This window comes from Ranitomeya imitator, chromosome 4 (assembly GCF_032444005.1).
Source record: "Ranitomeya imitator isolate aRanImi1 chromosome 4, aRanImi1.pri, whole genome shotgun sequence".
Lineage (NCBI taxonomy): Eukaryota > Metazoa > Chordata > Amphibia > Anura > Dendrobatidae > Ranitomeya > Ranitomeya imitator.
This window is the reverse complement of record NC_091285.1, coordinates 398,448,539-398,475,313: the sequence shown is the minus strand read 5'-3', so window position 1 is coordinate 398,475,313 and position 26,775 is coordinate 398,448,539. Positions and strand designations below refer to the sequence as shown.

Below are 26,775 nucleotides of genomic sequence, written 5' to 3'. Positions count from 1 at the left end.
AGAGCGAGTCTTCAGGGTGCTCTGCATTATCAACACGCCCCTTAAAGATAGAAATCAGCACTAAACAGTAAGGGTACCGTCACACTATAACATTTTGATCGCTACGACGGTACGATTCGTGACGTTCCAGCGATATCGTTACGATATCGCTGTGTCTGACACGCAGCAGCGATCAGGGATCCTGCTGAGAATCGTACGTCGTAGCAGATCGTTTAGAACTTTCTTTCATCGCTGGATCTCCCGCTGTCATCGCTAGATCGGTGTGTGTGACACCGATCTAGCGATCTAGTGATGCGATCCAGCGATGCGTTCGCTTGTAACCAGGGTAAACATCGGGTAACTAAGCGCAGGACCGCGCTTAGTTACCCGATGTTTACCCTGGTTACAAGCGTTAAACTAAAAAAAAACAAACAGCACATACTTACATTCTGGTGTCCGTCAGGTCCCTTGCCGTCTCTGCCTCCCGCACTGTGACTGCCGGCCGTAAAGTGAAAGTGAAAGCACAGCGGCTGTGCTTTCACTTTACGGCCGGCAGTCACTGAGTGCGGGAAGCAGACTGCAAGGGACCTGACGGACACCAGATGTAAGTATGTGCTGTTTTTTTTTTTTTTTAGTTTAACGCTTGTAACCAGGGTAAACATCGGGTAACTAAGCGCGGTCCTGCGCTTAGTTACCCGATGTTTACCCTGGTTACCCAGGGACCTCGGCATAGTTGGTCGCTGGAGAGCTGTCTGTGTGACAGCTCCCCAGCGACCACACTACGATTTACCTACGATCACGGCCAGGTCATATCGCTGGTCGTGATCGTAGGTAAATCGTATAGTGTGACGGTACCCTTAGCCTAGTAAAGTGAACTGTATGGTTGATTAAAAAAAAAAAAACAACACACACACCCCCCACAGGTAAAAGTGCTGCAGCCAAGCCATGCCCGCCAACATCACTAACTGTGACAGACTAGTATAAGGTTTTTTTTTTTTTTTTTTTTTTAAAGTAATCAAAATAGCCGACAACTTTTTTTTTTTTTTTTTTTAAACTGCAGTCAGGAAGTTTTTAAACCCTTCAAGTAAGTCACAGAAGTTTATGCTATGTGGAATTAAAACATTTTCCACTAAAATGTTGAGTTTGATCCAAATGTTTCATGTTTACAGTGGAAATGCACTCCAAAATTTGTTGCACAATTTCTCCCAAGTGCAGCAATACCTCTTACATGATTGGAAACTACTGTTTGAGTACAAAGCGGGGCTTAGAACGGAAGGAGCAACATTTGGCTTTTGAAGTTCCGATTTTGCCATAATGGATGCCATCTCATTTGTGGAGCCCCTGAGGTGTCAAAACACCAGAAACCACTTGAGCCACTAAAGTGGATAAAGTTTGGTTTTAAAGGGAATCCGTCATTCCACCTATCTAAACTATTAATATGGGTATACAGGTTATAGACTGCTGGAAAAAGTCATCCCTGTAAGCCTCATATCGCATACCTTGTTGTTGAGAAATCATCTTTTAGGCTATGTGCACACGGTGCGGATTTGCCTGTGGATCTGCTGTAGATTGGCAGCAGTTTTCCATCAGGTTTACAGTACCATGTAAAAATATGGAAAACCAAATCCGCAGTGCACATGGTGCGGAAAATACAACGCAGCGTTTTGCGCGGTATTTTCCGCAGCATGTTCATTCTTTGTGCGGATTCTGCAGATTAATAAGATAGTTATGTGAGAAAAGATTCAGTATAACCTGTGCGTTCACCATTTAATCCACTGCTCTGTGACTGACAGAGGTCTCTGTATACATACTTACAGAAAGAAAGTTGTCCATCACTGATAAGACCGTCCATTGGACCTAAAAACCCTGAAAAAGCAGAAGCTTTAAGATTTAAAATAAAAGTTCTACTGAATCTTTTCCCATAAAACTATACATCCATCTGTTCAGCTTTGCATGCATTATAACATGATGACTGTAGAACAGACTGTATAATAATGGTGACAGGAAACTGCAGATGTGTCAGGTATAATCACACAGCTCTGCATTAATATCCGGAGAGCAGAGAGTGGCCATCACACTGGTAACTCCTCTTCATTTACAATAAGCTCTGGAGGCAGAGTTATCTCCAGGCACCGTCCTCCCCGTAACCTGGAAGACTTCATTTATATAAAGTGATAAAAGATGATTTCTCAACAACAGGCATCCGATATACAGGTATGACTGTTTTCAGCAGTTTATAGCCTGTATGACCATAATAGATTAGTTTGGTCAAATGTTGTCACAGATTTCCTTTAAAACCGGCCAGCAGATGCATTTTAGTGCCCAGGACTACGGTTGAGCGACCTTGACCTTTTTAGAGTCGAGCCGTGTTTCGCGAAACCCGACTATCTTAGAAGTCGAGTCGAGTGGAATCGGCCGATTATAGCGAAAAGTCGGGTATCGCCCGAAACACGAAACCCAATGCAAGTCAATGGGGGAGCATAGTCGGCAGTGAGTGGAGGCCAGGAAAACACCTACACTGCCCATTTTAATGGCAAAAACATCCATTCTTGTTAAAGAAGCTTGTCAATCGTAATTTACCTTATAATAATTGGAAGGCATTTGAAATTGGGGGTCATTTGGCTAAAGTTGTGGGGGGTAGGGCTGGTTCAAGTAATTAGTGGGCCCAGTAAATCTGGACCACGTCACGGCAGTGGAGCAGGGAGAGGTAAGTACTTTGCAAGTGCTGTGATCCTGAGCAGGCAGGGGGGGCCCACTCGTTGGCATTGGCACTGGCACAGGGCCCCTCAAAGTACAGCGGTGTGTTTGCACGGCGGGGGCGCCTCCCACCGGCAGCAACACTTTTGCGTACTATGAGAGGCCCTGTGCCAGTGACGTCGCCAACTAGTATTCCTCCCCCCACCTGATGAAGGAACCTGCACTTTCATCTGCACCTTCCTCTTTGTCCCCGTGTAAGGTGGTATGGTATGCGGGAAGAGGAACCTGACTTTCAGCAGGGTCACAATCTTGCTGTGTAGCGTGCACGGGGAATTTTGCGTTATGGGTCAATGTACCAGCAGACTCATCTATCACTGGCTGGGCAATGGGCAGGATGAGGAGGAAACACAGATATAGGCCCAAAGAATAAAGTGGGCTAAATGCAGTTCAAAATTGGTAACACAGGACTAACCAGGGGGCATTGCAGTGGAGGACAACTGGAATGAGAGGCTGACACAGAGAGTAGGCCCAAATCAGTAAGTAGTCGACATGCAGTTCAAAATTGGCAACCGTAGTAAACAGGCGGCCCAGCTTTGTTCAGTTCAGTTGAGGAGAACAGCAAGGAGTGGCAGACACCGATAGTAGGCTCCAACCCAACTAGTAGGCCAAATGCAGTCTAACATTAACAACTACTTAACAAGAGCCTGAAAATGGAATTTCAGGACAGGAAACCAGGAGAACAGCAAGGAGTGGCAGACACCGATAGTAGGCCCCAAACCAACTAGTACGCCAAATGCAGTTGTTCCATTTAACTACAATTTAATGAGAACCTGAAGATAGAAGTTCAGGAAAGGCAACCTGGGGAACACCTTGGAGTGGAACACACCATCTCTCTACACCCCATACCCAATTTGTAGGCCTAATGCAGCGTAGTTTCCAACAACTACTAAACGAGAGCATGAAGATTGAAGCTCAGGAAAGGCAACCTGGAGAACACCTTGGAGTGGAACACACCATCTCTCTACACCCCATACCCAATTTGTAGGCCTAATGCAGCGTAGTTTCCAACAACTACTAAACGAGAGCATGAAGATTGAAGCTCAGGAAAGGCAACCTGGAGAACACCTTGGAGTGGAACACACCATCTCTCTACACCCCATACCCAATTTGTAGGCCTAATGCAGCGTAGTTTCCAACAACTACTAAACGAGAGCATGAAGATTGAAGCTCAGGAAAGGCAACCTGGAGAACACCTTGGAGTGGAACACACCATCTCTCTACACCCCATACCCAATTTGTAGGCCTAATGCAGCGTAGTTTCCAACAACTACTAAACGAGAGCATGAAGATTGAAGCTCAGGAAAGGCAACCTGGAGAACACCTTGGAGTGGAACACACCATCTCTCTACACCCCATACCCAATTTGTAGGCCTAATGCAGCGTAGTTTCCAACAACTACTAAACGAGAGCATGAAGATTGAAGCTCAGGAAAGGCAACCTGGAGAACACCTTGGAGTGGAACACACCATCTCTCTACACCCCATACCCAATTTGTAGGCCTAATGCAGCGTAGTTTCCAACAACTACTAAACGAGAGCATGAAGACTGAAGCTCAGGAAAGGCAACCTGGAGAACACCTTGGAGTGGAACACACCATCTCTCTACACCCCATACCCAATTTGTAGGCCTAATGCAGCGTAGTTTCCAACAACTACTAAACGAGAGCATGAAGATTGAAGCAATGGAGAGGAAACCTGGGGAACACCTTGGGGAGGCAGACACCGTTAGTAGGCCCTACCAAAGTTGTACACCCAATGCAGTTTTAAAATTCCTAGAGGCTGAAAACAAGACTATTGACGCTCAGCTTTTTTCAAAGGAACACAGCTGAATTGAGTGGCGCAGACAGACACAGGTAGTAGGACTCAAACCAAAAATGTTGCTCACTGCAGCAGAAAAAAGTTACAGGGGTACACAAGCTGCAGTGCTCTGGGCAGTGGAGGACAACTTCAATAGTGAACCGCAGACAGACTTTGTACGCCTACTATTAAAAAAAGGATGCTCTATGCAATTATAAATAGGTTCTAGGGGTACACGGGCAGCAGTGGTGTGGTCAGTGGAGGCCTAGTGGAAGGAGTGACCGCAGACAGGCATCAAAGGCCTAAAATAATAACACATGGCTGTAGGCAATTTTAAATTGGTTCCAGGGGTACACGGGCAGCAGTGGTGTGGTCAGTGGAGGCCTAGTGGAAGGAGTGACCGCAGACAGGCATCGAAGGCCTAAAATAATAACACATGGCTGTAGGCAATTTTAAATTGGTTCCAGGGGTACACGGGCAGCAGTGGCCTGGTCAGTGTAGTAGTAGTAGAAAGAACGGACCGCAGACAGGCATCGAAGGCCTAAAATAATAACACATGGCTGTAGGCAATTTTAAATTGGTTCCAGGGGTACACGGGCAGCAGTGGTGTGGTCAGTGGAGGCATAGTGGAAGGAGTGACCGCAGACAGGCTTCGAAGGCCTAACATAACAAAAATGTCAATACAATGGTATTGTCAGTGGCAGGCATTGAAGGATGTCAGCGCATAGACTAAACATTGGTGGAGCTGTGAGATAATTTTGCAAGTGGTAGAGCACTGTTTGAGCTGGGGGGGGGGGGGGGGGGAACTGTCTTGTGGCCGGCGGTACAGGCCCAGGGTCCCTCATATTACAACGGTGTGTCTGACGTTGGGTGCGCACCACCACCGCCAGAGACACTTTATTGTACTAGGAGGGACCCAGTGGCAGTGCCGTCGACCAAAAGCGGGCACACCCACCTCTTCAGACAAACAGCACTCTCACGGGTGCTGTCGCCAAGTGTCGATACCACGGCCCCGTGTGGGGAGTTTGGCCATTTAGTGAGGTGTAAACATGTCGTATGCTGGACAATCAGGTGCAGAAAATTACGAGATTGGAAAAGGCATTCAGAATAGTCCACAGGCAAGACCTTTTCATAGGAAAGCTAGGTGTCAGCCGGGCAAGGTGGGGCAAAAGATTTCGAAATCCAGTTGTGGTTCATTTTAATGAAGGTTAGATCATCTACATTTTGGGTAGCCAGACGAGTCCTTTTTTCTGTTAGTATTGAACCTGCAGCACTGAATACTCTTTCTGATAGGACACTAGCTGCCGGGCAAGCAAGCTCCTGCAATGCATATTCTGCCAATTCTGGCCAGGTGTCTAATTTGGATGCCCAGTAATCAAATGGGAATGACGGTTGAGGGAGAACATCGATAAGGGATGAAAAATAGTTTGTAACCATACTGGACAAATGTTGTCTCCTGTCACTTTGAATTGATGCTGCAGTACCTGTCCTGTCTGCGGTCATAGCAAAATCACTCCACAACCTGGTCAGAAAACCCCTCTGGCCAACGCCACTTCTGATTTCTGCCCCTCTAACTCCTCTGGTCTGATGGCCCCTGCAGCTCGTGTGAGAACGATCACGGGCGCTGTGTGCAGGGAATGCCAGAAGCAAACGGTCAACAAGAGTTGATTGTTTGGTTGCTAATATTAGTTCCAAGTTCTCATGTGGCATTATATTTTGCAATTTGCCTTTATAGCGAGGATCAAGGAGGCAGGCCAACCAGTAATAGTCATCGTTCATCATTTTAGTTATGCGTGTGTCCCTTGTGAGGATACGTAAGGCATAATCCGCCATGTGGGCCAAAGTTCCAGTTCTCAAATCTGCGGTTGTGCTTGGTTGAGGGGCAGTTTCAGGCAAATCCACGTCACTTGTGTCCCTCCAAAAACCAGAACCCGGCCTTGCCGCGCCACCAATTTCCAGTGGCCCCGGAAAAGCTTCCTCATTAAAAATATAATCATCCCCATCATCCTCCTCTTCGCCCGCTAACTCGTCCTGTACACTGCCCTGGCCAGACAATGGCTGACTGTCATCAAGGCTTTCCTCTTCCTCAGCTGCAGACGCCTGATCCTTTATGTGCGTCAAACTTTGCATCAGCAGACGCATTAGGGGGATGCTCATGCTTATTATGGCGTTGTCTGCACTAACCAGCCGTGTGCATTCCTCAAAACACTGAAGGACTTGACACATGTCTTGAATCTTCGACCACTGCACACCTGACAACTCCATGTCTGCCATCCTACTGCCTGCCCGTGTATGTGTATCCTCCCACAAAAACATAACAGCCCGCCTCTGTTCACACAGTCTCTGAAGCATGTGCAGTGTTGAGTTCCACCTTGTTGCAACGTCTATGATTAGGCGATGCTGGGGAAGGTTCAAAGAACGCTGATAGGTCTGCATACGGCTGGAGTGTACGGGCGAACGGCGGATATGTGAGCAAAGTCCACGCACTTTGAGGAGCAGGTCGGATAACCCCGGATAACTTTTCAGGAAGCACTGCACCACCAGGTTTAAGGTGTGAGCCAGGCAAGGAATGTGTTTCAGTTGGGAAAGGGATATGGCAGCCATGAAATTCCTTCCGTTATCACTCACTACCTTGCCTGCCTCAAGATCTACAGTGCCCAGCCACGACTGCGTTTCTTTCTGCAAGAACTCGGACAGAACTTCCGCGGTGTGTCTGTTGTCGCCCAAACACTTCATAGCCAATACAGCCTGCTGAGGTTTGCCAGTAGCTGCCCCATAATGGGAGACCTGGTGTGCAACAGTGGCAGCTGCGGATGGAGTGGTTGTGCGACTGCGGTCTGTGGACGAGCTCTCGCTTCTGCAGGAGGACGAAGAGGAGGAGGAGGGGGTGCGAACGGCTACAGCCAACTGTTTCCTAGACCGTGGGCTAGGCAGAACTGTCCCAAACTTGCTGTCCCCTGTGGACCCTGCATCCACAACATTCACCCAGTGTGCCGTGATGGACACGTAACGTCCCTGGCCATGCCTACTGGTCCATGCATCTGTTGTCAGGTGCACCTTTGTGCTCACAGATTGCCTGAGTGCATGGACGATGCGCTCTTTAACATGCTGGTGGAGGGCTGGGATGGCTTTTCTGGAAAAAAGTGTCGACTGGGTAGCTCCGTAGCGTGGTACAGCGTAGTCCATCAGGGCTTTGAAAGCTTCGCTTTCAACTAACCGGTAGGGCATCATCTCTAACGAGATTAGTCTAGCTATGTGGGCGTTCAAACCCTGTGTACGCGGATGCGAGGCTAAGTACTTCCTTTTTCCAACCATAGTCTCATGTAGGGTGAGCTGGACTGGAGAGCTGGAGATCGTGGAACTAGCGGGGGGTGCCGGTGGACATGGCAGACAGAGACGGTGGGAGATGGATTGTTGCCGCCGGTGCCCTAGATGCAGTGTTTCCTACTACGAAACTGGTGATTCCCTGACCCTGACTGCTTTGGCCTGGCAAAGAAACCTGCACAGATACTGCAGGTGGTGCGGAAAATGGTGGCCCTACACTGCCGGAAGGGATGTTGCGTTGCTGACTTGGCCTGCTTATTGGCGGGGTTGCTACAACCTTAAGGGACGTTTGGTAGTTAGTCCAGGCTTGCAAATGCATGGTGGTTAAATGTCTATGCATGCAACTTGTATTGAGACTTTTCAGATTCTGTCCTCTGCTTAAGGTAGTTGAACATTTTTGACAGATGACTTTGCGCTGATCAATTGGATGTTGTTTAAAAAAAATGCCAGACTGCATTTTTTCTAGCATCGGATACCTTTTCAGGCATTGCAGACTGAGCTTTAACCGGATGGCCACGCTGTCCTCCAACAGGTTTTGGCTTTGCCACGCGTTTTGGGCAAGATACGGGCCCGGCAGATGGAACCTGTTGCGATGTTGATGCCTGCTGCGGCCCCTCCTCCTCCGCTTCAGAACTGCTGCCGCTGCACCCTGTTCCCCCAATGGCTGCCAATTGGGGTCAAGAACTGGGTCATCTATTACCTCTTCTTGTAGCTCGTGTGCAACTTCGTCTGTGTCACCGTGTCGGTCGGTGGGTATAGCGTTCGTGATGGGGCAACATAGTCTTATCAGGGTCTGATTCTTGATCATTACCCTGCGAGGGCAATGTTGTGGTCTGAGTCAAAGGACCAGCATAGTAGTCTGGCTGTGGCTGTGCATCAGTGCACTCCATGTCAGATTCAACTTGTAATGGGCATGGACTGTTAACTGCTTCACTTTCTAAGCCAGGGACGGTATGTGTAAGAGCTCCATGGAGTAACCCGTTGTGTCGCCTGCTGCATTCTTCTCTGTTGTTTTTGCTGAAGAGGACAAGGAAGCGACTTGTCCCTGACCGTGAACATCCACTAACGACGCGCTGCTTTGACATTTACCAGTTTCACGAGAGGAGGCAAAAGAGCTAAAGGCTGAGTCTGCAAGGTAAGCCAAAACTTGCTCTTGCTGCTCCGGCTTTAAAAGCGGTTTTCCTACTCCCAGAAAAGGGAGCGTTCGAGGCCTTGTGTAGCCAGACGACGAACCTGGCTCCACAGCTCCAGACTTAGGTGCAATATTTTTTTTCCCACGACCAGCTGATGCTCCACCACTACCACTACCCTCATTACCAGCTGACAATGAATGCCCCCGGCCACGACCTCTTCCACCAGACTTCCTCATTGTTTTAAAAACGTAACCAAACTAATGGTATTTGTTGCTGTCACACAACTTATACGGTGAGCTTTAACTTCAGTATGATTTAGCTACCCCTTTACAGGTGAGTGAGACCACAACGAAAATCAGGCACAATGTTACACACTCTGTTGTTGGTGGCAACAAATGAGAGAGATGCCACACACGCAGGACTGTCACTGAAGCACGAATGTAAATATTAATCTCCCACTGATTTGATTTTTTTTTTTTTTTTTCAGGGAGACTTTAGGAAAAAAAAAAATAGAATAAAATGATTTTTTCAGGGAGAATTTAGAAAACAAATAAACAAAAAAAGGCTTTCTATGGCCCACTTGAGTGAGAGATGACGCACACAGGAGTCAGGAGTGGCACACAAGCCCAGAAGCCAATATTTATCTCCCACTGATTGATTATTGATTTTTTCAGGTAGAATTTAGAACCCAAATCAACCAAAAACATAAATAGGCTTTCTATGGCCCACTATCTGAGAGAGAGATGGCACGCTTAGGCCATGTTCACACAGTGCGTTTTTACCGCGGAACCGCGGCGGTTTTGCCGCTGCGGTTCCGCAGCTGTTTTCCATGCAGGGTACAGTACACTGTACCCTATGGAAAACAGGACACACTGTGCACATGGTCCGGAAATTGTAAAAAAAAAGACGCGCTGAATAGCTCCCGGAAAAAAGAAGGAGCATGTCAATTCTTTTTCCGGAGCCGCAGCGGTTCTGCACCCATAGACCTCCATTGTGAGGTCCAAACCGCAGTAAAACCCGCAGATCAAAAATATATCTGCGGGTTTTACTGCGGTTTGATGTGCAGAACCGCTGCAGCAGGAAGTGCGGGGAGCGGGCGGAAGTGCGTGGGCGGAGTGTGGCTGCCCCCCCCGTGTTCCGATCCCGCCCCCCCCGTGCTCCGATGCCCCCCCAGTGCTCCGATGCCCCCCCCCAGTGCTCCGATGCCCCCCCCGTGCCCTAATCTCCCCCCCTTATACTCACCCGGCGTCCCGGTGTCCGTCCGGCCGTCTTCTCCCTGGGCGCCGCCATCTTGCAAAATGGCGGGCGCATGCGCAGTGCGCCCGCCGAATCTGCCGGCCGGCAGATTCGTTCCAAAGTGCATTTTGATCACTGAGATATAACCTATCTCAGTGATCAAAATAAAAAAATAGTAAATGACACCCCCCCCCCCCTTGTCACCCCATAGGTAGGGACAATAAAAAAAAATAAAGAATTTTTTTTTTTTTTTTTTTTCACTAAGGTTAGAATAGGGGTAGGGTAGGGTTAGGGGTAGGGTTAGGGTTAGGGGTAGGGTTAGGGGTAGGGTTAGGGTTAGGGTTAGGGGTAGGGTTAGGGGGTAGGGTTAGGGGTGGGTAGGGTTAGGGTTAGGGTAGGGTTAGGGGTAGGGGTAGGGTTAGGGTATTTTCAGCCATTTTAACCCTAAAAAAATTCCTAGAAAACACACAGACTCTGGCTAGAAAACTGCATCAAAAAAACGCATCAAAAACGCATCAAAAAACGCATCAAAAACGGACCAAAAAAGGACCAAAAAAAGGACCTGCGTTTTCTGCCAAGAGCTGCAGTTTTTTAAAAAACAGTCAGGAAAAAAAAAAGGATGGAAATCCTGAACGTGTGAACATACCCTTAGGACTGGCACACAAGCCCAAAGGCCAATATTAATCTCCCTTTTTTTTTTAAGGGAGAATTTTATAAAACCAAAAAAAAAAATAAATAAATAGGCTTTCTATGGCCCACTGAGTGAGTGATGATGCACACAGGAGTCAGGAGTGGCACACAAGCCCTGAGGCCAATATTTTTCTCCCACTGATTGATGTAGTGATTTTTTCAGGTAGATTTTAGAACCCAAATCAAGCAAAAAAATAAATAGGCTTTCTATGGCCCACTGACTGAGAGATGGCACACACGGGGATGGCACTCTAGCAGAAATGTCAATCTTAATCTCCCACAAAAAAAAAAAAAAAAAAAACAGGGAGTGTCCAACAATTACTATCTCCCTGCAGTAATCTCAGCCAGGTATGGCAGGCAGCAATAAGGAGTGGACTGATGCACAAATTAAATAAAAAGTGTGGACAAACAAAAAAGATAGCTGTGCAGAAAGGAAGGAACAAGAGGATTTGTGCTTTGAAAAAAGCAGTTGGTTTGCACAGCGGCGTACACACAGCAATGCAGCTTTCAGGGAGCCTTCTAGGGCAGCCCAATGAGCTACAGCGCTGAGGAAAAAAAAAATGTAGCTTCCACTGTCCCTGCACACCGAAGGTGGTGTTGGGCAGTGGAAATCGCTACAGCACAAGCGGTTTGGTGGTTAATGGACCCTGCCTAATGCTATCCCTGCTTCTGACGAAGCGGCAGCAACCTCTCCCTAAGCTCAGATCAGCAGCAGTAACATGGCGGTCGGCGGGAACGCCCCTTTATAGCCCCTGTGACGCCGCAGACAGCAAGCCAATCACTGCAATGCCCTTCTCTAAGATGGTGGGGACCAGGACCTATGTCATCACGCTGCCCACACTCTGCGTTTACCTTCATTGGCTGAGAAATGGCGCTTTTCGCGTCATTGAAACGCAACTTTGGCGCGAAAGTCGCATACCGCATGGCCGACCCCGCACAGGGGTCGGATCGGGTTTCATGAAACCCGACTTTGCCAAAAGTCGGCGACTTTTGAAAATGAACGACCCGTTTCGCTCAACCCTACCCAGGACATCTTGCCCAGCTTACACTTCTGGAGACACACACCCTGCGAACATGGAAACAACGTTTTCTAGGGTATGTATCTGAGGTATTGAAAATATCTGTGGCTTTACTAGTATTTATCTTTACATTTTGGTGTCATCTATGGGACACTGCATCACTTTTTTTTACTGCATTGACATGACTATACAAGCATGGTAAGGTTACATTAAATATCTGTGCTCCGGTATTGCCAAATCTTTGGCTTCTTCAAAAATCTCCATATGCACCAGAAGGCCCTGAAATGGTTACCATCGCAACTATCGCTAGCCCATGATTCAGTTAAGTTCTGGTACGACCTATGTCAGGAAGTGGTTAAAGAATCGGGACCATCAGATTATAAAATTCTGGCAGTCAGAAGGAACTGTGCCACCAACAGGGCTTACTGACGTCTTCATTTCTAAGGAGCTACAGCAGTTAGTAAATTCTCAGGTAAGGGCACTAAATCACATATTTTTTAACACTGTCCAGACACCAGCAGATACAAACAAGTAATCAGATATTCAGCTTACTTCTCCTTCAGATTTGACACCAACAATTTTTCCATTCTCGGTCACCAATTCCTCAATCGGCTTATTCAACATATAGGTTCCTCCATAAATGGCACTTAATCTGCGATAAAAACAAAAATGCAATTATTATAAACAGAAAGCCTATGATTGTTTTGCAGCATGTTAAATATAACTTAAAATTTAGCATAATCCAGTGGAGAGCAGATGCTCTTTTAGCCAATAAGGATCAGAGATGCAGAAGGGGTCCTGCCCATCTTGTGTAGACAAAAAGGAGTCCAACAGGTTTGATACATAATACAGCTGGGTCATCATATTGTTAAAGATAAGAACAAATAACATCCTGCCGGAACTCTGCCGACAATGGGGGAATTGGCTCTCCATCTTGCCTCTACTGGCATCGGAGAAGAACCAACCTTGACCAACAAGGTGTTGAGTGCAGCCCTTTAGGGCCCTGGGATCTAAGAGTTATTACTAGGGTTGAGCGAAACGGATCGTTCATTTTCAAAAGTCGCCGACTTTTGGCAAAGTCGGGTTTCATGAAACCCGACCCGATCCCTGTGTGGGGTCGGCCATGCGGTACGCGACTTTCGTGCCAAAGTCGCGTTTCGTATGACGCGCTCAGCGCCATTTTTTTCAGCCAATGAAGGAGCGTGGGCAGAGTGATGACATAGGTCTTAGGGGCGTGGACGCCAATCGTCATGTTGTTGCTTGTGCGCTGTAGCGATTTGCATTGTGTAAAGTTCAGGGACGGACGGGGGGGGGGAAGAAGAGAGGAGAAAGAGAGAGAAAGAGAGAGAAAGAGAGAGAAAGAGAGAGAAAGAGAGAGAAAGAGAGAGAAAGAGAGAGAAAGAGAGAGAAAAGAGAGAAAGAGAGAGAAAGAGAGAGAGAAAGAGAGAGAAAGAGAGAGAAAGAGAGAGAAAGAGAGAAAAAGAGAGAAAAGAGAGAGAAAAAGAGAGAAAGAGAGAAAGAAAGAGAGAAAGAAAGAGAGAAAGAGAGAAAGAAAGAGAGAAAGAAAGAGAGAGAGAAAGAGAGAAAGAAAGAGAGAGAGAAAGAAAGAGAGAAAGAGAAAGAAAGAGAGAAAGAAAGAGAGAAAGAGAAAGAAAGAGAGAAAGAGAGAAAGAAAGAAAGAGAGAAAGAGAGAAAGGGAGAAAGAGAAAGAAAGAGAGAGAGAAAGAGAGAGAGAAAGAGAGAAAGAGAGAGAAAGAGAGAAAGAGAGAAAGAGAGAGAAAGAGAGAGAAAGAGAGAAAGAGAGAAAGAGAGAAAAAGAGAAAGAGAGAAAGAAAGAGAGAAAGAAAGAGAAAGAGAGAGAAAGAGAGAGAAAGAGAAAGAAAGAGAAAGAGAGAGAAAGAGAAAGAAAGAGAAAGAAAGAAAGAGAAAGAAAGAGAAAGAAAGAGAAAGAAAGAGAAAGAAAGAGAAAGAAAGAAAGGAAAATGTGCATGATTTCAATGGAAAATGCATGAAAAACTAGATTTGGAGGCCGGATTCATCATTTCACATCTCCGTTCCATACGTTTTTCACGAGCGGATCAGCCCCTCGTGGTGATGTGCCAGGATGGTCTGCTGTGAAACAGCAGCCATCCTCACCCAGTCACCGTGCGATGCAACGCGGTGACTGGAAATAGCAGCGCCGTACTAGTACTGCGGTTTGCGGGAACGCAGTTCACGCAAAGCAGTACTAGTACGGCGCATGTCAGGAAGGGGTTAAACACTGCCATTACTTTTTTTTTTTCATTAATCGTGTGATTGCACGCGTGTTGGTGTTAATGTTCTCACCTACCGCTGCTCTTGCTGGGATACAGCGCCGTTCTGCTCCACTTCTAAGTGATGCCTCCACTGTTCAAACTAGCCGGGCCTCCCGATGCGTGAGCCAGGAGACTTACAATCATACTATGGAGCCAACTCAAGGTGTGACCCAGAGAGTCTGCAGAACGGTAATGTCACTGAGAAGAGGAGCAGAATGGCACTGAATCTCAGCGAAGGCAGCGGTGAGTAGATTAATACACTCACTACACACCACACATACACACCACACATACACACCTTCAAAGTAATACAAAAATATTCATGGAAGTGTTTCAAGCTTGGGTAGCGAAGAAGCCCCAAATTAAAACACTTCACTCTGGTTATTTTTAAGAAACAGACTAATTGGTGTGTGTTGCCCCATTAATTCTACGCAGTTTGACAGAGCCACTAAATGATATGCTCTGGAGTTTAGGGCTTGCTCACAAGAGGGTATAACATGGCCAAGTGCTATGTGATAAAACATTGTACAGCATTTGGACCAGTGTTATTTTATGTGGCAGTTAATACTAGAGATTTTCTCATGTTCATTCGGCATCTGAGAACTTACTATGAGTGCATGTGAAACAGACTGCACTTGGATGTCATCCCAGTGCAGTCCGATATATGACAAGACAGGCAATGGAGGCAACAGACATTACTTACATGGGAATATATAATGATGCACCTTAATGTTGGCACACCATTAGTACCACTGTCATAGTTTGACCCCAAACATTTAATAAGTTAATGGCTCACTCACGAGTGTATAACACGGCCGGGTGCTATGCAATAATACATCACATAGCACTTGGCCCAGTGTTACTCTATGTGGCAGCTCAGGTCTGCAATTATTTTCTCATGTTAATTCGGCATAAGGAAACAGTGGCAGCAAATTACGATTGCATCCGAGAATCGGATCACACTCACTCATACAAGTCTATCAGTGCGAGTGAAACATCAGACTGCAATCAGGTGTCATTAGCATATCACATCCGATGCCCTCACATTGGATGATATACGATATTGTGTTACCCTGACCTTATAAGCAGGTCTTGTTCGCCATTTGCAAATCCTGTGCTGCAGTAAAAGGAAACATTTTCTACACTGAAATGCAGAAAACCTGTTTGGTAACTCATATCTGGGAACTTACCTGTACATGATTAGGATAGGGTTATAAATCTCTGGTCGTAAACTAGAAAATGTCCATTCACAGACTACAAGCACAGGTTGAAAACAGTTTACAGAAATACTGCTATCAGATGTCAATATTGATTATACAGAGTTAAAATTAATTATGCATATCAGATTGGTGGCGGTCCTGATGCTGGCAAACAACTGACTTAAGTGGCTGCGGCACTTCAGCACAGTACTATCAGGCAAGGCTCTAATTTTCTAGAGGCTGTGCCTGATACTGCAGCCCCGTTAAAGGGAACCCGACAGCAGGAATATACACAGTAATCTACAGCGTTATACTGATTAAAATGATACCTAGAGCCTTGCCTTATAATACTGTGCTGAAGTGCTGCAGCCACTTCTATCAGCTGTTAGCAGCAGGACCTCCACCAATCTGATATACATAATTCATTTTAATGGGGAATAGAAAAGCTCCAGTAACACGTACACCCCACAGAAAATCCCTATTTTGCATTCTAACATACTCATTGTAAAATAAGTTGATTGCTTGCAGTTTGAGAGCAGATTTCTAACCTTGCAAACCCCTGTGGCAGCTCTCCAAGACCATAAAGTGGATACAGATAAGGGCTTTTGCCATATCGTGCCAGAGATTCGCTATAGAGCTTAATCCTGTTGATGGCCTCCAGACAGGGCTGGTGCAGATATCTAAAAGGGGAAAAAAATGGAAAAATAATTTTGATCATTGGGAATTAATGTCTCCATGCAAAGCAAAGTCATCATATAGTTTGTCAGTAAGTACTAGTCTGTGTAATAAGCATGGTTTAGGTCATCTGAACTCTCTCTTACTCTGGGGACTCAATAGCCAAGAGCACGGTAATGCCAGGGCCTCAACAGCAGCCCAAACAAATATTAGGTATTGACCGAAATATCTTAATTTTCTGGAATAAGTTCTTGAATACATCTATATGAGCGACAACTACCGGTATTTCTATATCGCAAACAAAAATTGCTTTATTTTATATGTCTGCAGGACCAAGGATACAATTAAAAATAACACAAGAACTAAAAAAAGCCACTTGTGTTCCTAAACCAAAAAGTAATGCAGCCAATGAAAGGACCTCCGCCCACTGGTTCTACTTAGGATACAAGACACATGGCGAGGTCTAATAAGCCAGCATTCGCATGTAAGAGAAGACACAGCCAGCTCCAGACTGTCATCTATGCTTTAGCAGATTATCTTACATAAGAGTCATGATAAACGGTCAGATCCCACCAATCTATAAGACAAATTTTAAAAAAAGTCCCGAATCTTAACACAATCTCCTCATCAGGATTTGTCAATATACCAGATCCAAAAGTGTAATCCTCCATGTTCGTAAGCTCTGTATAACCCCACCCCCACCAGTGACAGCTTTCTGCCTATGCACAGTGTACCCAAATTTGCAAAGCTGTGAGGAGGGTGAGGTTATACAGAAATCAGCATTTAGAGAACTGGTAGTTCTGCAGCAGAGAAAACAGGTATTTTCTTTAAATAAAAAAAAGTAAGAATCAGGGTCTGTCTGTTTTATTCTGCTCACAGATGGTGCAAAAACCTGGTGACAGATTCCCTTTAACCCCTTACCGACATCGACATGCGCCGTACTATTACGGCGCATGTCGGGTCCCCTGCTTTGATGTGGGTTCCGGCGGTGAGCCCACATCAAAGTCGCGACATGTCAGCTGTTTTGTACAGCTGACATGTGCGCAAAAGAGCGGCGGGTGAAATCGCAATTCACCCGCCGCTATTAACCTGTTAAATGCCACTGTCAAATGCTGACAGCGGCATTTATCTGGCGCTTCCGGCCGCGCGGCCAGACATGAGCGCATTGCCGACCCCCGTCACATGATTCAGGGGTCGGCGATGCATCAGGATGGTAACCATAGAGGTCCTTGAGACCTCTATGGTTACTGATGCCAGCTTGCTGTGAGCGCCCCCCTGTGGTCGGCGCTCATAGCACACCTGCATTTCAGCTACATAGCAGCGATCTGATGATGTAGCAGAGCTGATCAGGCTATGCCAGCTTCTAGCCTGCCATGGGGTCTTTTGAAGCATGGCAAAAGTTTTTAAAAAAAAGTTTTAAAAATATGAAAGAATTAGAAAAAAAATAAAAAAAGTTTTAATCAACCCCCTTTCGCCCCATCCAAAATAAAACAAAAAAAACAAACAAACAAAAAAAAAAAAGAAAATCAAACCTACACATATTTGGTATCGCCACGTTCAGAATCGCCCGATCTATCAATAAAAAAAAAGCATTAACCTGATCGCTAAACGGCGTAGTGAGAAAAGAATTTGAAACGCCAGAATTACGCTTTTTTGGTCGCCACGACATTGCATTAAAATGCAATAACGGGCGATCAAAAGAACGTATCTGCACAAAAGCGGTATCATTAAAAACGTCAGCTCGGCACACAAAAAATAAGCCCTAACCCGACCCCAGATCACGAAAAACAGGAGACGCTACGGGTATTGGAAAATGGCGCTTTTTTTTTTTTAAGCAAAGTTTTGAATTTTTTTTCACCACTTAGATAAAAAATAACCTAGACATGTTAGGTGTCTATGGACGCATAATGACCTGGAGAATCATAATGGGAGGTCAGTTTTAGCATTTAGTAAAGCTAGCAAAAAAGCCAATCAAAAACAAGTGTGGGATTGCACTTTTTTTGCAATTTCACCGCACTTGGAATTTTTTTCCCGTTTTCTAGTACAAGACATGTTAAAACCAATGATGTTGTTCAAAAGTACAACTCGTCCCACAAAAAATAAGTTCTCACATGACCATATTGACAGAAAAATGAAAAAAAGTTATGGCTCAGGGAAGGAGGGGAGCAAAAATGAAAACACAAACGGACGTGGCGGGAAGGGGTTAAAGAAGCACTCCTCCCATCAAAGTTTTCAGCCTCCTAATATATTGAAATCATATATAGCACGGTGTCTTTACAATTGCTCATTTTGCCCTTGAACCCAGCTAATTCTTTTTTCTATTAGGTCTATGACATCACGTGCTTACAAAAGGACTTGGTGAATCCTTCTAAGTTCTACATAGCAACAGGAGGTCAATTTTCCCTATCAAAATCAAAAGTCACTGGCAGGGATATGGGTGTTTGAAAAGGGCAGAGCAGCCACGTCAGGAGTTGAAGGGGAATGATTTATGCGGGGAGAAGAAACGTCCTGTTTGTACATAGAGCAAGGAAAAGAAGACCTAGCTGGGTAGAAAGGTAACAAGAGCAATTGTAAGGACACAGTGCTATATTATGTGATGACTATGTGGTTTGAGGATACAAACTTTGATGGGAGTGCTTCTTTAACCCAGAGCCTGCTTTCACCTTTATGACTGGGCCAAATTTTACATTTCTGACCTGTGTCACTTTTTTGTGATACCTCCGGATCCCACCGATTGACACTTTGAGACACATTGTACCTCATTATAGTGGCAACATTTTTTTCTATACGAGTTGTTTGTGATTAAAAAAAATTTAGTTTGGCAACAATTTTGAAAATTTTAAATGTTTAAAGTTAATTTTTATGCCCTTAAATCAGATTTGTGTCACACAAAATAGTTAATAAAAAGCATTTCCCACATATCGACTTTTCATCAGCACAATTTATGAAAAAAATTTTTTGCTAGGAAGTTCTAAGGGATAAAATTTGATCAGATTTCTCATTTTTCCAACAAGATTGACAAAAAATTTTTTTTTATTATTAACCCCCGGAGCTTTTTTCGTTTTCATTTTTGTTTGTCGCTCCCCTTCTTTCCAGAGCCATAACTTTTTTATTTTTCCGTCAATATGACCATGTGAGGGCTTATTTTTTGCACGATGAGTTGTTCTTTTGAACGGTACCATTGGTTTTACCATGTCGTGTAAAGGAAAGCGGGAACAAAATTCCAAGTGCGATGAAATTGCAAAAAAGTGCAATCCCACACTTGTTTTCTTTGGCTTTTTTTCCTAGGTTCACTAAATGCTAAAACTGACCTGCCATTATGATTCTCCAGGTCATTACAAGTTCACAGACACCGAACATGTCTAGGTTCTTTTTTATGTAAGTGGTAAAAAAAAAAAAAAAAATTCTAAATTTTGCTAAAAAACAAAAAAACAACAACACAATTTTCCGATACCCATAGTGTCTCTATTTTTCGTGATCTGGGGTCAGGTGAGTGATTATTTTTTGCGTGCCGAGCTGGCTTTTTAATGATACCACTTTTGAGCAGATACGATCTTTTGATCGCCAGTTATTGCATTTTAATGCAATGTTGCGGCGACCAAATAAACCTAATTTTGAAGGTGGTTTTTTTAATTTAAATTGCTATGCCGTTTAGCGATCAAATGAATCCTTTTTTTTTTATTGATAGATCAGGCGATTCTGAATGCGGCGATACCAAATATATGTAGGTTGTTTTTTTTTTGTTTTATTTTGAATGGGGCAAAGGGGGAGTGATTTGAACTTTTATATTATTTTTAAACACATTTCGCACTGACATGTCGCGGCATAGAGGTGGGCTCACTGCCGGGGCCCACCTCAAAGCGGGGGGATACTGGCAGCTAACGTACCATTCCGTCAGCTGGCAGAAAGGGGTTAAATTGAAGTGACTTAGGATACAAAATACCCAAAAGTAACATTGCCCAGTGGTATAAAATTCAGTCAATCAACTTTGTTGCCTATATCATTGCAGCCCTAGATGAATTCATTGAGATGTATAATTTGTTAAACTGGTCGACCGCGCTTTTATACTAGTCTAAAAAGATGGACACCGCCTCATTATAGGGAATCTTCCGTGGGGGATTCCATCAGAAACAGTAATTTCAGTGATTTACACGGGAACCCCGTTGTATGCACTCAGCGCAGATTGCAGGATAGATGTGAGCTGAGCCTTACTGCGATCGTTGGGAGGCAGAATGAACAAGTCAACAACAGGTAAAGAACTGGTTAATTTATTTTTTGCCCTGTTCCTCGTGCGGTTTAAGTGATTAGGCGACTATTCTTCTGGTCATTGAGATTACAACGGTACCAGATTTATAAAGCTTTATTTTTAGCTGCTGTCACACTAAAAGATGGTTTTCTTTGTTTTCAAAAACTAGATTTTCGCACCACCATATTTTGAGAGCTATAATTTTTCCACATTTCTGCTGACAAAGTCATGTGACTGCTTATTTTTTTTGTGGGACAAGTTGAGGTTTTTATTGGTACCATTTCAGGGCTCATGGCATTTTTTGAACGCTTTCTATTCAAATTTTTGGGAGACAAACAAATGCAGGAATTGTTTTTTATGCTGCTCTGTCTGTGGTAAAATAGTCAGCTTTATTCCTCAGGTCAAAACGATAACAGCGATACCCCATTAATATAGTATATGTTTTTGCACTTTTTACACAAAAAGCATAGTTACTTACCGATAACGGTATTTCTCAGAGCCCATGACGGCACCACCAGAGAGGGGATCCGCCCTTCAGGGACAGGAAACCTATAGGATAAAAAGGGCCATACCTGTCCCCTGCATCAGTTTTGTTTACAGAGCATCGGAGGTCCTCCAGGTTAGTAACAAAAAATATACAATTTTATCATATTGCTTAACAAGTGAACACCGTGTCTATATAGAAAAAACACATTTCATACAAAAGAATGTGCTCACCGCACATGTGATGAGGGGGGAAATAAGCAGGTGCTGTCATGGGCTCTGAGAAATATCGTTATCGGTAAGTAACTATGCTTTCTCAGTCCCCCATGACAGCACCACCAGAGAGAATTGCAGAGATTATTGCTTAGGGAGGGACCACAGCCTGCAGAACCCTTCTTCCAAAGGTTAAGTCAGATGAAGAGGCTAGGTCTAAGCGGTAGTGTCTAAAAAAGGTTGGAGGTGATGACCAGGTGGCCGCCTTACAAATTTGCTCTAAAGGTATCTCCGACCTTTCAGCCCAGGAGGTCGCCATAGCCCTTGTAGAGTGGGCCTTCAGACCCTCTGGAACAGCGTTCCCGGTGGATGAGTACGCCAAGGCTATCGCGTCTGTTATCCAACGTGTTATAGTGCCTTTAGAGGCTCTGAGTCCTCTCCTGGGTGCCTGGAAGTAGGTAAAAAGAGACCCTTCCTTCCTATGCTGCTGGGTGGAATTTTCAAATCTAACGTGTGGAACTTTTCTTCTTTCTTATTTCTAGGGTCTGGGCAGAAAGAAGGAAGGATTATTTCCTGAGACCTATGGAATGTGGACGCTACTTTTGGTAGAAAGGCAGGGTCTGTTTTTAGTACAACCTTATCCAGGATTTGTGTAAAGGGAGGGTTTGCAGATAGGGCTTGGAGATCACTTATTCTGCGGGCCGATGTTAGGGCTATCAGGAGGGCAGTTATAAATGATAGAATCTTAAGGGGTATTGATTCTATAGGCTCGAAAGGGGGTTCTGTTAAAGCTGACAAGACTAGATTCAAATCCCAGGCTGGTAATCTATGTATAGTTACTGGTCTGGACCTTGGGGCTGCTCTGACAAAACCGTATTACCCAAGGGTTGGCCGCTAGGTTTTCAGAGTACAGTGCTCCTAGGGTTGCTATCTGTACTTTTAAAGTACTTACTGAAAGGCCTAGATCTAACCCCTTTTGTAGAAATTCTAATATTTCAGCACCTGGACCCCGTCTTGCAATTTTACCCCAGTGGTGGATAAAATTTTTTTCCAGGTTTTACCATAGATTTTTGTGGTTACGGGCTTTCTACTTTTTATTAGTGTAGAAACTAACTTGTCAGAAAACCCCCTTTCCTTCAATAGTGCCCTCTCAAATTCCATGCTGTCAGGTGGAGATTCTCTGACTGAGGGTGGAACACCGGGTCCCTGTGAAAGGAGGTCCAAAAGAACCCAGGGATCTGTGACCGATAGCATCCTCAGCCAGGAGAACCAGGCACTTTTGGGCCAGAAGGGGGCTATTAGGATGAGCCTGGTTCTCTCCTCCCTGACTTTTCGCAGAACTGCTGGGATGAGGATAGTTGGAGGAAAGGCATACACAAGACTGTCCAAGGAATCGTGAATGCATCTACAGCTTGAGGATTCCCCCTGGGGTCTAGGGAACAAAAGGTCTTCACCTTCCTGTTGTGCATGTCTGCAAAGAGGTCTATTACAGGGATTCCCCACAGATCTGTAATTTTGTCAAAGATGTCCTGATTTAGAGACCATTCCCCTTGTTTTAATTGGGTACGGCTTAGGAAGTCCGCTTTCTGGTTCTCTACTCCTTTTATATGTAGGGCTGAAAGGGATAGGAATTTGTTCTGTGCTAGGCTGAACATTTCGGAGGTGGTTTTCATTAGTGTTTAAGACATGGTTCCCCCCCCCCGGTGGCTTAGGTAGGCTACTACTACTCTGTTGTCAGAAAATACTCAGACATGATGACCTTGTAATTTGTCTTGAAAAAGCAGTAATGCATGACTCACTGCCCATAGTTCTTTTTGGTTTGAGGAAGCCCAGAGTTCCTGACTTGTCGATACCCCCTGAGTGACCCTGTTTAGGCGAGCTCCCCACCCTGTGGGACTTGCGTCTGTGGTAACTATCCGAGATACCTCTATCACCCAGGGGATCCCTTTTGATAGGTTGTTGGGATTCATCCACCAAGCTAGGGAATGAATGGTGGCTAAATTTAGAGTCATGTGACCTTCTAAACGTCCTTTTAGCATAGTCTGATTTTTCAGAACGTCCCACTGGAGAGGTCTCGTGTGGAGTTGTGCCCACTGAACTGCTGGAAGGCAAGCAAAAAGGGACCCCAGTAATGACATCGCCTTTCTCAGAGTCATGGAAGGGTTTGAGCGAGCTTCTGACACTAGATTTATTATATCTTTTGTCTTTTCTGGACTGGGAGGCGACATTCCTGACAAATAGAGTCCAAGGTGAGACCCAAAAATCCCTGAACCCTGGTTAGTTCTAGTTTTGATTTTTGAAGGTTTACAAGCCTGACTAAAATTTTTAGAGTATATCACTCTGTCGCATTGTTGACCGCAGAGTTGGGCCGAATTGCTCACAATCAGAAAGTCGTTCAAATATGGAACAATCAAGATGTCTTTCTCTCTCAGATGGGCCAGCATCTCCGCTATCAGTTTGGTGAAAATGCAGGGCCCAATTGATATGCCAAAGGGAAGAGCTCTGTATTGGTATTCACTTATCTCTCCTTTCATGACTACTGCCAATCTGAGGAATTTTTGAGAGTTCTTGTGGATGGGGACGTGATAGTACTGGATCTCAGCGACGCGTATTATCATAAAACAGTTTGGAAACAAGTTTTTTTTATTGTTGACTTTATTGACTCCATTTTGAATCTCTGGTTCCTTACATAAGTGTTTAACTTCCGTAAGTTTATTTATTATTGTCCGGAAGGACCCGTCCGGCTTGGAAACCAGGAAATATCGTAGTTACTTACCGATAACGGTATTTCTCTGATCCCATGACGGCACTAACGAGAGAGAGGGATCCGCCCTCAGGGACAGGAAACCCACAGGTTAAAAAGGCGGGACCTCTCCTCCACCTCAGTTGGTTTACAGAGCCTTGCAGGGAACTTCTGCTGTAACTTAATTGGTTATTTTTACACAACAAATCATAACTATATATATATATAACGAGAGAATTTCAAAGAATGAAAGTTTTAGGGTGGGACTACTGCCTCAAGAACTCTCCTACCAAAAGTTAAGTCTGAGGGAGAAGATAGATTAAGCTGATAGTGCTTGAAGAATGTAGAGGGGGAAGACCAAGTGGCTGCTCTACATATTTGATCTATTGATGCTCCACCACGTTCAGCCCAAGAGGTTGCCACCGACCTGGTTGAATGGGCCTTAATTGTGTCCGGAGCTTGTTCTCCGGAAGAGGTATATGACATCTTGATGGCATCTCTTACCCACCTTGCCAACGTGGCTTTCGATGCCTTGTGACCCTTATTTGGTCCCTGAAAGCAGACAAACAGAGCCCTCCCTTTCCTACACTCCCTTGTGGCTGACAGATAGTGTGTTAGACATCTCTTTACGTCTAGTGTGTGTAGAGCCTCCTCTTTTTTGTTTTTTGGATTGGGGCAAAAAGATGGTAACGCTATCTCTTGAGATCTGTGGAATTTTGACGCCACTTTGGGAAGGTAAGAAGGGTCAGTTTTAGGGTACCGTCACACTATACGATTTACCTACGATCACGACCAGCGATATGACCTGGCCGTGATCGTAGGTAAATCGTAGTGTGGTCGCTGGGGAGCTGTCACACAGACAGCTCTCCAGCGACCAACGATGCCGAGGTCCCTGGGTAACCAGGGTAAACATCGGGTAACTAAGCGCAGGACCGCGCTTAGTTACCCGATGTTTACCCTGGTTACAAGCGTTAAACTAAAAAAAAAACAAACAGCACATACTTACATTCTGGTGTCCGTCAGGTCCCTTGCAGTCTGCTTCCCGCACTCAGTGACTGCCGGCCGTAAAGTGAAAGTGAAAGCACAGCCGCTGTGCTCTGCTTTCACTTTACGGCCGGCAGTCACAGTGCGGGAAGCAGAGACGGCAAGGGACCTGACGGACACCAGAATGTAAGTATGTGCTGTTTGTTTTTTTTTAGTTTAACGCTTGTAACCAGGGTAAACATCGGGTAACTAAGCGCGGTCCTGCGCTTAGTTACCCGATGTTTACCCTGGTTACAAGCGAACGCATCGCTGGATCGCATCGCTAGATCGGTGTCACTCACACCGATCTAGCGATGACAGCGGGAGATCCAGCGATGAAAGAAAGTTCCATACGATCTGCTACGACGTACGATTCTCAGCAGGATCCCTGATCGCTGCTGCGTGTCAGACACAGCGATATCGTAACGATATCGCTGGAACGTCACGAATCGTACCGTCGTAGCGATCGAAATGTTATAGTGTGACGGTACCCTTAAGGATTACTCTGTCATCTAATATTTGGGTTAGAGGTGGGTAAGCTGATAAGGCCTGCAGATCACTAATCCTGCGAGCTGAGGTTAGGGCCACCAATAAACAGGTTTTCCAAGATATTATTTTCAGTGAAGCCTGAGATAAAGGTTCGAACGGTGCCTTAGTTAGTGCTGAAAGGACTAAGTTCAGATCCCAGGGAGGAGCGGTGAGATGTATAACTGGTCTGGACCTAGTAGATGCTCTAATAAATCTTTTTACCCAGTGATTCCCCGCCAAATCCTGGTTGTAAAGGGCATCCAATGCTGCAATCTGAACTTTCAGAGTGTTTGTTGCTAGGCCTTTCTCTAATCCTTTTTGAAGAAATTCTAAAATTTCCTGAATTGGCATCTGATTTGATAGGATAACCCCTGACGTGGAGAGGAACTTTTTCCAGACTTTGCCATAGGCTCTGGTAGTTATAGGTTTTCTACTGGCCAGCAGGGTAGAAATTAAATTTGAAGAAAATCCCTTTTTTGTTAACAGTTCCCTTTCAAAAGCCAGGCCGTCATGTGCAAACTTTTTATTTGTGGGTGATTCACTGGCCCTTGATGCAGAAGGTCTGGGATATCTGGGAGTACCCATGGATCCGCTATGGACATTAGGCGTAGCCATGGGAACCATACTCTTTTCGGCCAGAACGGAGCTATCAATATCACTTTGGCTCCGTCTTCCCTGATTTTCTTCAAGACTAAGGGAATTAGAGCTATCGGAGGAAACACATAAGCTAGATGGAATTTCCATGGAATTAACAACGCATCTATAGCCACTGGACTCCCCCGAGGATCTATCGAGCAGAAGGCCTCCGTTTTCCGATTTTGATTGTTTGCAAATAGATCTATATCCGGGGCCCCCCAAAGATCCACTATGCGTTTGAATATTTTTGTATTTAACTCCCATTCCCCGTTTTAATTGGGTTCTGCTTAGAAAATCTGCAGTTTGATTTTCTGACCCTTTTATGTGAAGGGCTGTCAGGGAGGACAAGTTGGCTTCTGCTTGCGACATGATGAAATTTGTCACTTTCATTAGGGATTGAGACCTCGTCCCTGCCTGATGATTTAAATATGCTACTACCACCCTGTTGTCCGTCAGTACTCTCACGTGGTGGGAATGGAGGGATGTTATAAAATGATTGATGGCGTACTGAACTGCTAAAAGCTCTTTCATGTTCGAAGTAAGGTCTTTTTCTTCCCCTGACCAAGGACCTTGGGCAATTTGCCTGTTTAGGTGGGCCCCCCACCCCCAAGGACTTGCGTCTGTGGTCAGGATTATCGAGACCGGCCACACCCATGGAACCCCCCTCCTGAGGTTGGATGGATTTGTCCACCAGCTTAAGGAAGTTTTTGTTCGAGAGGATATTTTTAATTGCGTCTCTAAATTTCCTCCTGCGTGGGATACTGCTTCTAGTATTTCCCACTGGAGATCTCTCGAGTGGCT

At 45.1% G+C, this 26,775-nt stretch overlaps 1 protein-coding gene across 1 annotated transcript in view; it reads right to left on the bottom strand.

Moving 5' to 3' along the window:
* GDI2 (GDP dissociation inhibitor 2) overlaps positions 1-26,775 on the bottom strand; it is an 88,920-nt gene that overhangs the window by 24,445 nt on the left and 37,700 nt on the right. Inside the window, exons 6-7 of the mRNA XM_069765333.1 lie at positions 15,976-16,107; positions 12,487-12,586 (exon numbers count right to left, since the gene is read on the bottom strand). Coding sequence (XP_069621434.1) covers positions 12,487-12,586; positions 15,976-16,107 — 232 coding nt within the window. The remainder of the gene's footprint in view (positions 1-12,486; positions 12,587-15,975; positions 16,108-26,775) is intronic.